This window comes from Rhinopithecus roxellana, chromosome 2, assembly GCF_007565055.1.
Source record: "Rhinopithecus roxellana isolate Shanxi Qingling chromosome 2, ASM756505v1, whole genome shotgun sequence".
In the NCBI taxonomy this organism is placed as follows: Eukaryota; Metazoa; Chordata; class Mammalia; order Primates; family Cercopithecidae; genus Rhinopithecus; species Rhinopithecus roxellana.
In genome coordinates, this window is record NC_044550.1 from 99,846,039 (window position 1) to 99,864,106 (window position 18,068).

An 18,068-nucleotide genomic window follows, 5' to 3' on the forward strand; every position below is an offset into this window, starting at 1 on the left:
TGCCTCAGTCTCCCAAGTAGCTGGGATTACAGGCATGTGCTACCACGCCTGACTAATTTTTTGTATTTAGTAGAGATGGGGTTTCACCATGTTAGTCAAGCTGGTCTTAAACTCCTGACCTCAGGAGTGATCCACCCGCCTTGGCCTCCCAAAGCGCTGGGATTACAGGCGTGCGCCACTGCGCCTGGCCTCAAAATATATATATATTTTTAATTCAGGGTCTCATTCTATCATCCAGGCTGGACTGCGGTGGCATGATCACGGCTCACTGCAGCCTCGACCTCTGTGGACTCAACTGATCCTCTCACCTCAGCCTCCCAAGTAGCTGGGACTATAGGCATGTACCAACACACCCAGCTAATTTTTAATTTTTTTGTAGAGATGGGGTATCTCACTATGTTGCCCAGGCTGATGTCGAACTCCTGGGCTAAAGTGATCCTCCCACCTCGGCCTTCCAAAGTGTTGGGAAGCTTTGTGGCTCACAGTGATGAATACAGGTTTTCTAAAATTTGGTTTTTGCTTGAGAGTTCAAATTTTTTTATTGGCAACACTATACTGTCAGTTGTTTTACTTGAAGAGACAGGTTGAGAAAATGTCTGGCAAAATCTTTAGCCTAAATAACTAAAGTGAGTGTGTCAGCTTTTCTTTCAAAAAAAAGTGGTGTACTATGAAAAACGTTCGGCTCACAACTCAAATATTCCAACACGTGCTTTTCCTTAAGATGGAACCATTCTACAACAGTATGAGTGAAAGTGTTCTGTTCATTCTTTCTAGTTTGTTACACAGAATATTAAAAAGATGTATACTCAAGAGTTGTGATTTAATAAAATGAATACTTACCATTTTATCAAGAACATTTGGAAGTGAAACAGGCTTTTGTTTTCTGCAAATTAATGGTGGTGAAAAATATAACAACTGCTTTTTTTTCTTTTTTTTTTTGAGACGGAGTCTGGCTCTGTTGCCCAGGCCGGAGTGCAGTGGCATGATCTTGGCTCACTGCAATCTCCGCCTCCTGGTTTCAAGCAATTCTCGTGCTTTGGCCTCCCGAGTAGCTGGGATTACAGGTGTGCACCACCACGCCTGGCTAATTTTTGTCTTTTTAGTAGAAATGGGGCTTCACCATGTTGGCCAGGCTAGTCTTGAACTCCCGATCTCAAGTGATCTGCCTGCTTCAGCCTCCCAAAGTGTTGGGATTACAGGTGTGAGCCACTGTGCCTGCCCAATACAACACCTTCTAGTAAATTTCGGTGCCACTGTTTTGATTTATGGTAGGTATCAGGCTGTCTGCCTCACTATTGCTTTTGTCCTATAGATGAAAGGGCCAATACACTGAACAAGACAAAGAATGTTGTGGTCTACTTAATAATGGCCCTCCCGCACCCGAGTTCCTGAAACCTGTACATATGTTACCTTACATGATAGAATGGACTTGGTGATTAAATATCTAGAGATGGAGTGATTATCCTGGATTATCTGGGTATCTCTGATGTAATCACAAGGGTCCTTAAAAGAGTCAGTGGTAGCAGACTTGGTAATGAAACAAGAAGTGATGTGAGAAAAAGGCGTGAGAATTTTTGTGTGAAGAGTATGTGAGAATAATCCAAGGAATGAAAGTGGCCTTTGGAAGCTAGAAAAGGCAAGGAAACAGCTTCGCCCCTGAAGCCTCCAAAAGGAACACTGCCCTGCTGACACCTTGATCTTAGACTTCTGGTCTCCAGAACTATAAGAAAGTAAATCTGTGTTGTTTTAAGCAACTAAGTTTATGGCAGTGTGTTACAATAGCAGTCGGAAACTGACAGGGATAGCTTAGTATTATTGAAAGTGTTGTTTTTAACCTCATGGACCCCTGAGAAAGATTTCTGGGGTCTCTCGACCATACTTGACCACATTTTGAGAATTCTAACATAAGCTAGCTGCCAAATGCATACTGGGTACATGAATAAGGTGACTTGTTATATTGTATTAAAAACTTTAAGAGTGAAGTGTTTATATAAAAAGGGTAAAATCTGCATATATGATTTCCCAGTTCTCTTCAGTATTATATACACACACAGAAAAAGCATTGGAGGAAAATACACCAAAATAATATGCTTTTTTCTTCATGATAGAATTTGGGGATTTATAATTATTCTTTATATTTTTAGTGTTTTCCAAATTGTCAGCAATTTGGCTGCAGAATTATAAAACTGAATTTAAACTTCCGGGTCATTCTGAGGTATATTGTATATAGGATAGAACATATTAACAGTTTAAACTTGATGTGTAACTAAATATTTTGTCTATGTGGTAATTGGGCCTTCTGTTGTACTATTGCCCAAATGTTAGTTTTGAGCTTGTGCCTGGCTGTCATTTTTCCAGGTCTTTATACATGGCCCTTTGTCTAGAATACTAATAATATTCCAATACCAAGTAGTACGAAAGTACTACTTGTACTTTGCTTCTTAAATTAGCCCTCAGTCCCTTTAGTAAGCCTTATCTTACTCCTCAGTTAAAGTTAAGGGCCCCTTGTATGTAGTAAACTGGGTGTTGCTTCTATTGTGCTTGCATTCTTGACTTTATCTGTATTTGTCTTACTTGTTTATAGCCTGCCCTCCTCCTAAATTGAGCAACACATTTTTTTTTCAGTAAAATTATCCTAGTAATTTCTGTTAGTTTGTAAGTAATTTATTTTCTTATGTACATAGTTCAGTTTAGAGCTGATCCATTACGTTTTGATTACATAGTTCAACTCTTGATGAGCATTCTTATTTTTTTCTATTTCCAAATTTTGTGGGGAAAGGATATTCATATATAATGGGAAGCCATATATACTGTTTGTTTTATCCTTCCTTCTTACAAATGTGTAATACATTGGCATGCATAGGGTAGGAGCTTGTTAAGAGTTAACTTCTTTGTAAAATAGTCATCTATTTAACATTCGCTGCTCGTATTTTATACCTTTTAGGAGTCTTTTTTCCTTTTTAATAATTATTTTTGAGACAGAGTCTCGCTCTGTTATTTAGGCTAGAGTGCCCTGGTGATACTTTGGCTTACTACAACCTCCGCCTCCCAGTTGGAGTGTTGAAGTGATTCTCGTGCCTCAGCCTCCCGAGTAGCTGGGGACTACAGGCATGTGCCACCGTGCCCAGCTAATTTTTTATACTTTTTTTTTCTTTCAGTAGAGATGGGTTTCGCTATGTTGGCCAGGCTGGTCTCGAATTCTTGACCTCAAGTGATCTGCCCCCCTCGGCCTCCCAACATGCTGGGATTACAGGTGTGAGCCACAGCACCCAGACCTTTTTAATTATTAAACTAATACAGTTATATGAAGTGTTGGTTTAGCTGGACACTAAACTGGTGGGTTATTCAGTAGAGTAGCAGGATATAAGCCACTTATCTGTATTGTTAAACTGTATTGCATAAGGGTCCACCGAAATGGTAGTGCAATCCAGAAGTAAATGGGGATAGAATAGAAAGCCAGGAGAAAACCACAGAGGAAAATGGCTACCTGCCTGACATTAGTCAGTATCATCACACCCTTTTAGATTTTCTCATCTAAAAAATGAAGGGAAACGTATCAATTCTACCTACTTGACTCAGATTAATTTTGGAAACAAAATGAAAGAATATGGCAGAAGAAATGATGGAAGTGTTGCTATTTAATATTAAAAATGAGAGTCCTTTATGATAATTTTGGCCTGGGTGCCCAAAGTTTAAACTTACTTATACTTTCTGCACCTATCAAACAGATCACCTACATCATGACATTCAGATAGATTATCCCGGGTTCATAAAAATCTTATATGGTTGGCTGGATGTGGTGGCTCACACTTGTAATGCCAACACTTTGGGAGGCTGAAGTGGGTGTATCTCTTGATCCCAGGAATTCGAGACCAGCCTGGGCAATATGGTGAAACCCTGTCTCTACAAAAAAATAGAAAAATTAGCTGGACATAGTGGTGCTTGCGTGTAGTCCTCAATATGCAGGAGGCTGAGATGGGAAGATCACTTGAGCCTGGGGAGGTCAAGGTTAGCCGAGATCTGCCACTGCACTCCAGCCTGGGTAACGGAGCAAGACCCCATCTCAATAAAAAAAAAAAAAATCTTAATGGTTAACTTTAGATCTTAGTAATGACCTGGATTGCCTAGGAGGAATGGCAGAGTCTAGGACTGAGAGAGTAGAAATATAAAATGTGGCCAGAGTGTCTTGTAGTACCAGGAGTGAAGAAGTACTCATAAAACAAAAGGATTGGGGGCACATCAAAGGAATACAGGAAGTTACCTGAAAAAGCTCCCAAGGGTCAAAGCTGGAATAATTTGAGCAACAAAAATAATGTAGCATGAATTATAACTCAAAGTATAAAATAATCCCATATATATGATACAAAGGATATAAGTCGATACAAAGAATTGAATAAATAAGAGGTAAAAGAGTCAAATCTCCCATCAAACAATTTATGTACCCATTCCATTCTATGGAAGAGAAGCTTAATTCCTACCTCCCTTGAGGGTGGGCTAGACTTACTGACTTACTTCCAAAGAATAGAGTAGGGAAAAACCTGGAAAACACTATCTTAGCCAAATAGTGAATTAATATCACCAGTGATATATCATAGATATCATGTACACTTGATATGTGACAAGAAGAGCATGTCACCTTTGTGATAGTCTTTCCAAAGACCCATAATCCCAGTCTAATCACAAGAAAAGCAACTGATGAGCTTAGACTGGATGACATTTTACAGGATACCTGACTAGTCAAAATCATGAAAACTAGGAAAGACTGAAAAACTAAGACCAAAGGAGTTTAGGGAGACAAGATAGCTAAATGCAGTGTGGATCCTGTATTGGGACCTGGAATAGAAAGAGGACACTCATGGAAAAGTTGCTGAAATCTATGTAAAGTCTGGAGTTTACTTAATAATAATATACAAATGTCAGTTTCTTAGTTTTGACAAATGTATCATGGAAATGTAATGTGTTAACAATTGGGGAAACTATGAATGAGAGGTATTTTGGGACATCTCTGTACTGTTTTTGCAACTTTTATAAATCTAAAATTATTCCAAAATGAAGTTTATTTTTAAAAATGGGTTGGAAAGAGTTAACTTTCAAGTAATAAAAGCAAAATGTGCTTATTGTAGAAAATATAAATGATGAAAAACATAAGGTAGAAAATGAAAACTACCTGTTGTTTTCAACCACCCAGAGATAACTGATTATCGGGATTTTTTTTTCTAGATTGAATGCTATGTGTATTTCATTCAGCAAATAATTACTAGACTCCTTTGTGGACCAGGCATCTTGGTAGGTGCTAAGCATAGAGCAGTGAAGAAGAATGATGTGTCCTTCTCTTATGGAGCTTATACTCTAGTGATAGAGAGTACTATTAAACAATCTCACAAAAAAAGGTACAACTGTGATATGGTAAGGGCTGTAAAGAAGTATGAATGTCAGCCAGGCACAGTGGCTCGTGCCTATAATCCCAGCACTTTGGGAGGCTGAGGCAGATGGATCACTTGAAGCCAGGAGTTTGAGACCAGCCCAGGCAACATAGCTAAACCCTGTCTCTACTAAAAATACAAAAACCAGCCGGGTGTGGTGGTGCATGCCTGTAATCCCAGTTACTCAGGAGGCTGAGGCACAAGAATCACTTGAATCCAGGAGGCAGAGGTTGCAGTAAGCTGAGATGGTGCCACTGCATTCCAGCCTGGGTGATAAGATGAGAATATCTTAAAAAAAAAAAAAAAAAGTATGACTGTGAGAACATGTAAGTGGGGAAATCAAAATTGAATATATATTATTTAAGATGAGAACTGAAAAATGAATGCAAGTTAGGCATGTGAAAGAAGGAAGCAGGGCATTGGAGGTGCTAGGAGCTTGTACAGGTGCAGTTGCAGGCAGAGGGAAGCAGCTTGGAGCGTTAGAGGTAAAATGGCTGGAGTGTAGAGAATGATAACTAGAAAGGGAGGGACTGAGGCTGAAGAGGTAGTAAGCAAGGTCTAAATAATACATGTAAAGTTTTTGGCACTTTTCCCCAAGAGTGGTGGGAAACCACTGAAGATTTTTGAATCAAGGGAGTCATAAGATCTTTGTAATTTTAAAAGATCATTCAGAGGCCGTGTGGGCAAATGGATTGTTAGGTGGTGAGTGCGTGGAGGTAAATATCATAGTTCCGAAAAGAAATTATAGTGTCTAGGGCTATAGGTAGTGATAGAGAGTAGAGAGATTCAAAATAGATTTAGGAGTAAAATCAGCCAGCTATACTGATTGTTTTGATGTAGAATGAGGGAGTATAAGGACAAATGTTCTATATTTCTGGCACATGCAGTTGGTAGTGCCATTTATAAGGCAGAAGACTTTTAATACATGAAACACTGCCTTATGGTGCAAGAGCTTAAATCATTTTTAATGGTTGCATCATAATCAGATACTTCAGTTCACAGAAATAAAACATCCGTTAATGTGTAGTGAATATGATGTTTTGAAAATTAGTGGCGGAAGGCTGGGCACAGTGGCTCATGCTTGTAATCCCAGCACTTTGGGAGGCCGAAGCGGGCAGATTGCTTGAGCCCAAGAGCTTGAGACCAGTCTGGGCAACATGGCAAGACCTTGTCTCTACAAAAAATACAATAATTAGCTGGAGCATGGTGGTGCCCGGCTGTAGTCCCAGCTACTTGGGAGGCTGGGAAGTCAAGGCTGCAGTGAGCCATGATCATGCTACTGGACTCCATCTAGCCTGGGTGACAGAGTGAGACCCTATCAATCAAACAAACAAACATAAAAACAATGAGTGGTGGAATTGTTGCTAAAGGTAAAGTCTGAGTGCTAATAAAACAGTTGGCATTGGTTCTTTCTGTGAATAAGAATAATGAAGCTCTTTGATATTAACTGCTGGTAGAAAACATTAATAAATCCAAGAAAGGTGTTTTAGGAATCATGGTATTCTCGTATGTAGATTTATAAGCACAGAAAAATTTCCAACAGTATAAAGTTGTGGTATAGCTCCAAGAAAAGTATTCTCAGTTAGAAGAATTTGGCTTTGCTACAGAGTTTCAAAGGTTATGTTTGCGCATACTGTCTTCACTAGATGACAAGTTGATTTTAGTTTTATTGTTTTATCTGGCATTTTCGGGTAACATTGGTAGTATTCTAATGAGTAAGACATTTGACACTAACATCAAATTTGACAACGTATATTCTTAAGCCAGTATAGAAAGTATAGAATGGTTACATTGCAAATCTTTGGTAGAGTTTTTATAAGAAATTCTTAAATGAAGTTAACAAAGACTGCTACCATTTAATGTCTGTTGGGAAAAGGTCAAAGCTCTTTTAAATGCTCTACTCAGAATTATTTTTAGAAATAAACAAATAATTCTAAAGTTCATCTGATATTTATTCTAAGCAGGGTCATGTTCTTAATACATTTGACACTTCACCTTCTGTTGCCAACTACTTTGTAAACATTCTACACCTGTGTCTCCAGACTGCTTCAGCCAGATCAGCCTAGTTAACCTATTATGCTTATATGAGGGAGTAGGAGACTGCCCAAATTTGTGTGTTTATTTAAGAGTTAGCTAATGCGTTTAGGGAAGACAAACTCATACTAAGTTTATGAAATGCTGTAATTCAGGATGTTACTAATGAACTAGGAAAGTAGTTGGTATTAATAATAAACTGGTGCGTTGATAAAATTAGCCTAAGATGCCAGTGGAAAGTCAATCAAGTACTGGATAGTTATCATCACAAAGGTCATTGGAAAGAAGTGAGCTTAATTTCATAATATCCAGAAACTGGTGGTTTATACTGCAGTTGCCACCTTAATTATTGTCATTGCAGTTTTCTTCTTAAAAAACTTTCAAAGAAAGTTAACTAAAATGACTACCTCTTCACTCTACCTTTCTAACCCTAATGTCATGATGGGACAAATTAACTTTTCTTCTGTGCATGTAGAATATTACCTACAAACTGTTCTTGGGAGAATTGAGAAAATTTTCAAGTTTCATGTTTTGTATTGTGGTTGGTTATGGTTAAGAATTTCAGTTGAAAAGGGCTGAAGGAGTTATGTGCTAAACCTGTAAAATCATAAGCTGAAGTAAATACAGTCATTTCTCGGTATTTGTGAGAGTTTGGCTCCAGGAGCCCCTTAGGTGCCAAAATGCACGGATTTTCAAGTCCCCTATATAAAATGACATAGTGTTTACATATCACCTACACACATCCTCTTATATGCTTTAAATTGTCTGTAGATTGCTTATAATACCTGATAAAATATAAATGTTGTGTAAATAGTTGTGCTACTGTATTGCTCAGGGAATCATGACAAGAAAAAGAAGCCTGTTCATGTTCAGAACAGAACAACCATCCATTTTCCTCCCAAATATTTTCAAGCCATAGTTGGTTGAATCCACATATGTGGAAACCACAGATGTGGAACCCCTGGATACAGAGGATTGATTATACATAAAATCATAGGAAGCCTATGGACCTATTTTACACAGTTCTGAAATACAGAGGAAATTCCTTGGAAAAAGCAGCACCTTAGGACACATTAAAGTCAGTTTAGATGCTTATGAAATTTGTTACCTACAACTGATTGAGACTAAATAAGATTAAACTAGAAAGGTTTAGGTAGGGAAAAAAATCCACATTAGATATTAATAGAATTAGAGATACTTAGGATACGTTTTTAACTTAAAGACTTTTGAATTGTGACATAACACATCAGAAAATGCATAAAACATAATTGTGTAGTTTAATGAGTTATTACAAAGCAAGCATCTTTGTAGCCCATGCAGGTTAAGAAAATAAAGCATAACCATATTCCAGAAGCCTCCTGCGTATGTTCCTAATCGCAACCCTTCCTTTCCCTCTGAAGGTAAATACTATTTTCTCTTTGTCTAATCAGTTTCTTGCTTTACTTTACGGTTTGCTCACCTCAGTATGCATCCTTAAGAATATAATTTATTCAAGCCAGAAATGGTGTGTTGAGAAAAGAAGTATATAATTTAGCATTGCCTGTTTTTGAAAGTTAAGGAAATGGAATCATATAGTATATGTGCCTTTGTTTCTTGGTTTCACACAATGTGGGTTTCAAGAATCATGCATGTTGTTGCAGGTAGTAGCTGTGTGGTTGCTCTAAACTATTATATATCATTTTTAAAAAATGAATTTACTATAGTTTGCCTATTTTGATGAATCTTTAAGCTCCTAACAGGTTTTGGTGGTTATTAACAATGCTACTTTGAATATTATGCATGTACTTGTGTGGTACTTAGGTCCTTAGGGGCACAAATGTTATTTGTCCTGGATGTGAAATTCTTGGGTCATAGGTCCTGTTTTCCATAGTAGTGTTTCAGTATACATTCAGACCAAGAATGTATGAGAGCTTCCATTGCTTCACATTCACTAACCACTTGATATTGTCACACTTTTAATTTTGTCAGTGTGCTATGTATGGATTTTGATTATGGTTTTAATTTACATTTTCTTTGTAGTCAAAGAGATTTAGCATCTTTTCATGTCTATTTGGAAATCCTTTTCAAAGTACCGATTCGGGTCATATGCTCATCTTTCTTTTGGAGTATCTATCTTACAGATTTGTAGACGTTCTTTATTTTCTAGACACAAACTTTTTGTTGGGTAAATGTGTTACAGATATCTTCTGTGGAGTGCATTTCACTCTTCTAATGGACAAATTATGAACAAATATTCTTAGTTGTAATGTGCTCCTATGTGTTAATCTTTTGCTTTATGGCCAAGGCTCTTTGTGTCTTCATTTTAAAAAACATCCCTATCCTGATGTTATGAAGACATTTTTCTATATTATTTTGTAAGAGCTTTGCCTTTTACATTTAGTTCTATAGTCATCCGAGTGATTTCTATATGTGTGTGTTTATGTGTTAGAGTGTATTCATTTTTTTTCCATATAGATAGTGTGCTAGTCTGTTTTGCATTGCTGTAAAGGAATGCTTGAGGCCGGACAATTTATAAAGAAAAGAGGTTGGCCGGGCCCTGTGGCTCAAGCCTGTAATCCCTGCACTTTGGGAGGCCCAAGTGGGTGAATCACCTGAGGTCAAGAGTTCGAAACCAGCCTGGCCAACATGATGAAACCCCATCTCCACTAAAAATACAAAAAATTAGGCATGGTGGTGGGTGCCTGTAATCCCAGCTACTCAGGAGGCTGCAGCAGGAGAACTGCTTGAACCTGGGAGGCGGAGGTTGCAGTGAGCCCAGATCATGCCACTGCACTCCAGGCTGGGTGACAGAGTTAGACTCCATCTCAAAAAAAAAAAAAGGAAAGAAAAGAGGTCGTAAAGGCTGTATAGGAAGCATAGTGCTGGCATTTGCTTCTGGTGAGGGCCTCAGGAAGCTTCCGATCATGATAGAAGCTGAAGTGGAAGCAGGCGTGTCACATGGTGAGAGGGGTAGCATGAGAGAGATGCCAGGCTCCTTTAAACAACCAGCTTTGTTGTGAACTCACTAACAGCAAGAGCTCACTCATTACCATGGTGAGGGCACCAAGCTATTCATGAAGGGTACACCTCCATGACCCAGACACCTCCCACTAAGTCCACTTCTAACATTGGAAATCACATTTCAACATGAGATTTGGAGGGGACAAAACAACCAAACCATATCAGATAGCCAGTTGCCCCAACATCAATTACTAGAAAACAGTTTTTTTACCCACTGTTGTACAGTGCCACCTCTGATGTACATGAAGGGCTCATTATATATAGGAGGGTCTATTTCTAGACTCCCCATTTTGTACTGTTGGTTTTTCATCCTGGTAATGGTTATGTGTCTTTTTCTTCTCTTTTTCCCAATTCTTCTCTGTCTCCTTTCCTTTCTCCTACTCCCTCCTTCCCTTCCCTCCTCCTTTCCCTTCTTCCCCTTTCTTGTTCTTCTTTCTCTCCCCTTGCCCTCCCCCGTAATCTGTGTCACTGTAGATTTATCAATCATTAGTTTTTCCAATGAATTGGTTTGCCTTTGGTGTTCTTTTCTATTATGTATTTCTTTTCTGTTTCATTAGTTTCTGATCTTATTTCCTTCTACTTTCTTTGAGTTTATTTTGATGTTTTTTTTTTTTTTCTAATTTCTTGAACTGGATGGTTAGCTCCTCAGTTAAGCTGTGTTTTCCTGTAAGTGCATTTAAAGCTATAAATTTTTTTTCAGATACTGTTTTAATTCTATGCCATATGCCTTTTTTATTACCACTATTTAAAAATCATTTTTAACTTTTATAATGATGTCTACTTTGGGCTATAGGTTATTTAGAAGTGCAGTTTATAATTTCCAACACATGAGAAATTTCTGGCTGTTTTTAATTATTTATAATATTGTTGCGGTCCAAGAATATGCATTATGTAATTTCAGGGTGCTGAAATTTTTTGCAACTTGCATTGTGGCCCAGAAAAAAAGTCAACTTTGGTAAATGTTCCATGTATACTATAATAGTACATAATGTGAAGTTTTTGGTTATGGTGTTCTCTCCATCTTCATTAGGTAAAGTTTGTTAATCTGTTTCTTTACTGCTTATTCTCCTTGTTTCTTTCTGTTAAGTATTTGATAAGTGATGTGTTAAAACATTTTCACTCTATTTGCACATTTATCTACTGCTTCTTGTCATTCTGTCAATTTTGCTTTATATACTTTGATCTTAGGTTATTAGGTTATATCTTCCTGGTGAATTGAACCACTCTTATTTTTTAAATAACTCTATTTCTAATTATAGTTTTTTATCTTACAATCTACTTTGATATTAATATAACTCCCAATATTCTTTGGATTAGAGTTTCATACTATACTGTTTTTATCCTCTTTACTTTCAGTCTTTCTGCATCTGTGTGTTTTGTTGAAACTCTTGTAACTATATAGTTGAACTTTCAAATCCAATTAGGTAGCATTTATTTTCTAATTGGAGCATTTAGTTTGGTTACACTTAATGTAAATAGTGGCATATTTGGATTTAAATATTTCTAAAATTTAGAACTCTTAAAATATTTTTTTGCTTAGTCTTTGTATTAGCTTATGTTCATGCCTGAATGTATTTGAGAAATTCCTTCAAAAGGAATTGTTTAGGCATTAAAACATGTTTGCTGTTTTTGGTTCTGATTTTGAAAAATTGATCATTGTGTGATTTTTTTGTGTTTGTTTCTAAGATGGGGTCTTGCTGTATTGCCCAGGCTGAAGTGCAGTAGTACAATCATGACTCACTGCAGCCTTGACCTCCAGGGCCCAAGTGATCCTCCCACTTTAGCCTCCTGAGTAGCTGGGACCGCAGGCATGTGCCACTATGTCCAGCTAATTTTTAAAAATTTTTTGTAAAGACAGGAATCTCCCTATGTTGCCGAGTCTGGTCTTGAACTCCTGGCTTCAAGTGAGCCTCCTGCCTCAGCCTCCAGAGTGCTTGGATTACAGGCATGAGCCACCATGCCTGGGCCAATTGTGTGATATCTGTGAAAGCAAACTCTTCATATTTTTATTCCTGTGATATGTTATTTGGGTAACCAGATAGCTATATTGGAAACTAAAACTTCTTATGTTTATGAGGTATGAATATTATAAAACCATTTTTTTTTCAATTTATTTTCTGGCTTGTCAGTTTTAAGAATTTCCACCTCTTCTTTCTTTAAGCCTTCAATAACTTTACAACTAATTATGTAGTTTATTGATTGTCTCCCCGGGAAAGCGCTGCTATATCTTTTTTTTTTTCTCTGATGCATTTTGATAGGGAGAATGACTGACAATGCAAGTTAAGGTTTAGTGCCACATAGTGTGTCCAAATGTAAACTTAAAGCAGCCTGTATTAGTCCCTTCTCATGATGCTATAAAGAACTACCGGAGACTGGGTAATTTATAAAGAAAAGATATTTAATTGGCTCACAGTTCTGCACGCTGTACAGGAAGCATAGCGTCTTCTGGGGAGGCCTCTGGAAACTTACATTCATGGCAGAAGGTGAAGGAGAAGCTAGCATGTCTTACATGGCCAGAGCAGGAGCAAGGAGGGCAGTGAGGGAGGTGCTACACACTTTTAAAGAACCAGATCTCAGGAGTACTTTATGATGAGATAGCACCAAGGGGATGGTGCTAAACCTTTCATGTAGGCTCCACCCCATGATCTAGTCACCTCCCTCCAGGCCCTGCCTCCAACATTGAGGATTACAATTCAACATGAGATTTGGGTGAGGATACAGATCCAAACCATATTACAACCATATTGATGGATTGCAAGCTACAGTTTTTAACCTACTTCTATTAATTAATGTTTATCTCATGTAAGTGATTTTATTTGTAAGCATTCTTTTAAAAATCTTTTTGGCTTGGTGCAGTGGACAGTGTTGGGTGGGCCTGGACAAGTTGTAAGACCTATCTCTACAAAAAAAGAAATTAAAAAAATTAGCCAGGCATGGTGGCACAAACGTGTGTATTCCCAGCTATTGGGGAGGCTGAGGCGAGAGGATAGCTTGAGCTAAGAGGTCAAAGCTTCAGTGAGCTATGATCATGCCACTGTACTCCAGCCTGGACGTTGGAGTGAGACCCTGTCTCTAAAATAATAAATACAAATAAAAAATCTTTTCATTATGGAATAAATTCTAAAACATTGAAACATATGGAGAAGAATATTGTGTACCTTTTCATCCTGGTCACTTACTTTAAATAATTATCAATTCATAACCAATTTTGCTTCATTTCTACTCCCTCAATTATGTTGTAATAAATCTGAAACATTGTGTCATTTATATAGGTAAATAGATATACATATGTATTGTGTATTTCTAAAAGATTAAGATTCTTTTAAAGGTCATTATTTTAAAATATGAATAACTCCTTAAAATCAGATATCTTGTGTTTCCCGTTTCCCCAATTGTTTCTTAAAAAATTGTATTATTATCTTTTAAGTCTTTTAAAAAAAATGCCATAGGTTTCCCTCTCTACCTTTTTCCTTACTAAATTGTATTTGTTGAAGAAAACAGGTCGTTTGTTTCCTAGTTTGGTTTTTTCCTGATTACATTTTTGAACTATAATTTAACATGTTTCTCTGCTCCTGTATTTTCTATAAGTTGGTAGATCTAAAGGCAAAAAAATTGTTTAAAATTTATTTTTATTGTTTTAAAATTTAAGTACTTCTAATATTGTAGATTTCTCAAATCATTACTGTTATAAGGGGCTTAAAGGTAGAACTCTTAAAAGATTATTGTCATCTATTCTGCCTTCCTGGTTTGTAGATACAGAGACATCCCAGAGAGGTTGTGATTTATCCAGATTTCCACATGAAGTTGAGATTACAATCGAGGGTGCGTTAGAAAGTAAAAATAACTTTTCCTTTTGAATTTTGATGCCTTCATGTGTGCTACTTGTGATTTTGGTTCTTTAGAATTCCATCCTGCTCCAGAGCTATGCCTAGGAATTCTTGAATTTGTCTTCCACTCTCTACCTGGGCTCCACCCTGATTGTAATGCAGTTAGTTAATCTGGTAATAAAAAGTCTCTGTCAAAGTCCTCTTTTGCCACACCTTCCAGTCTACCTTGTGCTTTTCTAAATTGTGATTGGACTTAACCTGTGTACTGATACTTTTACTTTAAGAAAGTGGCAGCTGTGGACCCCATAATCACAAGAGAAGTGTTTACTTCTGAAGTTTTAAAGACTTTTTAGGTTTATTATTATAGAAGTAATATATTTGTTTAAACAGTGTGGAATTATATAAACACTGAATGTACCCCCCAGCCTCTCTACCTTATGTCTCAGTGATAACAATTGCTAAGGGCTTGATGTGTCTTATTCTAAACTTAATTCTATACAGATATAATTATATAGATTATGTATTATATATACACACAATTGTTTATCTTTAAAAAATAATTCAAAAGGCCTACAAAACTTTTACATATGAGGCATTGTCAATATTTATTTTACCAGGAGGATTTGACCCTTCAGTGAGTGCTGACTATCATTTTCATTCTTTATGATCAAGTTGTAGATCAGGAAAAACAAGTGAAGAGAGTGCCTACAAATACCGGGAAATCTTGTGGATAGATTTTGATTTTTTATGCAAAGATGTATAAGAACATGAATGGTATAAAAACAAAATCCTTTATCAACTCCATGTAATTAAATATTTAGAAAAATTATATGGTGGTAGAACATACAGAAGAACCACAAACTCCCAAATTTACATTGAGCTAATTTAGTACAGTTAGCCTTTGTCAGAGCTTTCCTCGTTTTAAAAAATTATTGACTCAGTGTGCAGGAAGGAGCATAGAAGAAAAAATTGCCAAGAAAATTTGAAAAATACAGAAAATAAAGAAAAAACACCTACTATCTTATCATACATTTTAATAGCTAGAATCAGGATAAGATAGAATATTCCTATGGCAGTAATTCTAGTCTATATTCCTTTCCCGGAACCCTGTCTCCCAAATTCCAGGTGAGATTTTATAAGAAGCTCTGTTTATCTGATATTTAAAATACAAAAACTTGATTTAACCTATACAGTTTTTTAAAAGACCCCAAATAACTAAAATTCATAAAAATTTCTATTAAAGAAACAATTTCTGAATTTTATAACAATTTCTAGAAAAGTTGAGACACATTTTGCTAAAAGTTATTTCAAAAACACAAAACCCTTATGAGGTAAGAAAAATACGAAGCTAGTAGAGATAGGAAAGTCTTCTGCTTAGTAAACCTATTTTGCATAGTTTACGCACACACAATAGTAAAGTTATAGTATGTTGATAAGTTTTCTTTCTCCTCAAAAGCTATGATGTCTTACTATCTAGTTCCTTCAAGAAAGGAAACAAGAAGCTGCTGGAGGAGATTGGTGAGTGGGATAAAACACTATTCAACTCTTCAGTTATTTGGTTTTTAAATCCTCAGTGAAAGGCTGCTGTATATTGTAGACTATTTTTTATTTTTAATAGACTTAGAACCAAGTTTCTTGAGAAACCTTTGGCATATTGTAGTTTTTTTATGGCTATGACTCACATGACATTACTGTATAAAGCTGGTACATTCTCTCGTAAAAGCACACAAACTTACTAGAGTACTGCTCTCATTTTTTCACATTAGAAATGAAAAAGGGCATTGTCTGCATTCAGAATTTCCTTTTTACATCTCTGTATTACTTTTTCCCCTTTATATTTATCTTAAAACCAAAAGAAATAATATTTCTATTGTTTTACTGTCGTTACTACTGATGCTACAGAAGCTGTATTGTGAGTGCTTTAAAATTCTCAAACCAGTTTTGTGTGTTATACTTGGAGCTTAGTCATTGTCATACGTAGCAGGACCTGATTAAGAAGGCTGTTCCGCCTCTAAGCCTTGCTAGATTGTAGCCAGTAGCAACCAGGCTGCAATAATTTCCCTTTGATGACATCATCCACTGTGGAAGAACCCAGTTGCTTCAGCGAGTCGAACTACAGTTCTAACCTCATCAAATATGGCATCTCCCTTGCTTGCTGCAGCAGGGATGGAAGAAATGCCACTTTCCTTTTAAGCTAGCAAGCTTTTCTTTTTCTTTTTCTTCTTTTTAAAAATTCTAATTATGGATGCTTCTTCCGACCCTTATTTGCCTTATGATGGGGGAGGAGACAATATTCCCCTGAGGGAATTACATAAAAGAGGTAATACCATCCCCTTGCTGTGAATTCTCTGTTGGTATGTTTTGCATGCGGCTGGGCGGTCCTCTAGCTTAAACTGGTTCTCGTTTGTCCTTTAAATACTGCTGTACATTGTTTAGTTGCCCTGGGTTGTTAGTAAGGGGAAAATACAACCTTCTGAATGGTTATGTAGCCATCCCTGATTGTTTTCTCTGTGCAGATTAGTACTGCTTCAGATCACGTCGGGCTCCGACTCCATCTTCTGCATGAAAATCTTCTTTCTAACTCTGAAAATGAATTAATATGCTTTTACAGCCAACTAAAGTCGCGTTGGTTGGGACCTAAAAAGTAATGTTTTTCTTCCTTTAGAAAACTTACATTTCCTTTAATTTACCCAGAGAAATCAGGTGACTATGTACCATTATATTTCAGCTGCTGCCAATTACCATATAGATTTTATACCACAAAATAAATTTATAGCAAAAGCTTTACCTACATTTTAGAACATTTTAAAATGACAATAAAGATGAATAATTTCTATATTAATACTTTTTATTTAATATGTGTTTCAGCTGAGTAACATACTACATTGTCTTCCACAGGTATCTTGTGAAATTTGATAGGATAAAACACGTTTAGGGTACTTTACTAAATGTCAGAAAAAAATAATAGTTATTGGTTTGTGAAAAGCAGAAGAGCACCCAGCATGCCTGTAAATCTTTTGGCAGTCACTTCCTTAGTCTCCTTAAAATTAATTGCATGTTAATTACTGCCCTTTTTTTCATTTTTGTTAAATTGCATATTCTAAAAACAGACTGGTTGACATTTGTTGTCCTAGAAAAAAATTGAACTTCAAGAAAAATCTCTTAGCTTATGTGACTTCATTTTTGAGCCACATTAGTTTGAATTACTGCATGATATTATAAACTCACCTTATGATTTAACCCAAACTTTTATTTGTAAGTATATAAGGAAGTAATAATGTTTTTCTAATATAATTAGCATGCTTTATTTAAAATAGACTTTGTGTTCTGATAACACTTTTCTTTTAGTATTAAGTTCCACTATAATTTAAACATAATGTATTCAACAAATGTGTATTGGTTGCATTGTGTCTGCTAGACACTATTTTAGGGTCTGAGCAGTTGTAACATTATTTATCTTGTAGTATTCTGTAGTTAGTAAAAACTTGCTTTTTACATTTTGAGAAAAGCTATGTAAGGATCATGTTACATATATTGTGCTTTCTCTTACAGAGTTGCCTTCCTAATAAAATTTCAATATATGGGTATATGTATATGTTAGAACATTTGGAAGAAATATCTAAAAGCATAAAGAAGAAAATAATTTCTCATAATCACACCACCCAGAGTTTTTTATTTTTTTATTCTTAATGTTGCGATCTTAAGTTCTTCTGTTTCCTATGTTCTCATTATCAGTTTTCTGGTTAGGATTTCTTTAAGCAGGAAGCAAGGTGAATGAATAGTG

General features: G+C 36.4%; 1 protein-coding gene across 6 annotated transcripts in view; it reads left to right on the forward strand.

The window, feature by feature from the left end:
• The window catches only part of CLCN3 (chloride voltage-gated channel 3), a 101,473-nt gene that overhangs the window by 22,802 nt on the left and 60,603 nt on the right, over nt 1-18,068 (forward strand). For 2 of the 6 annotated variants that reach the window (XM_030918353.1, XM_010364009.2), the window contains exon 1: nt 16,309-16,604. The exons of the other annotated variants lie outside the window; for them this stretch is intronic. In XM_030918353.1, the coding sequence (XP_030774213.1) occupies nt 16,526-16,604 (79 nt within the window). In that variant the 5' untranslated portion in view covers nt 16,309-16,525. Of the gene's footprint in view, nt 1-16,308; nt 16,605-18,068 lie in introns of those variants that run through there. 6 annotated transcript variants of the gene reach the window in all.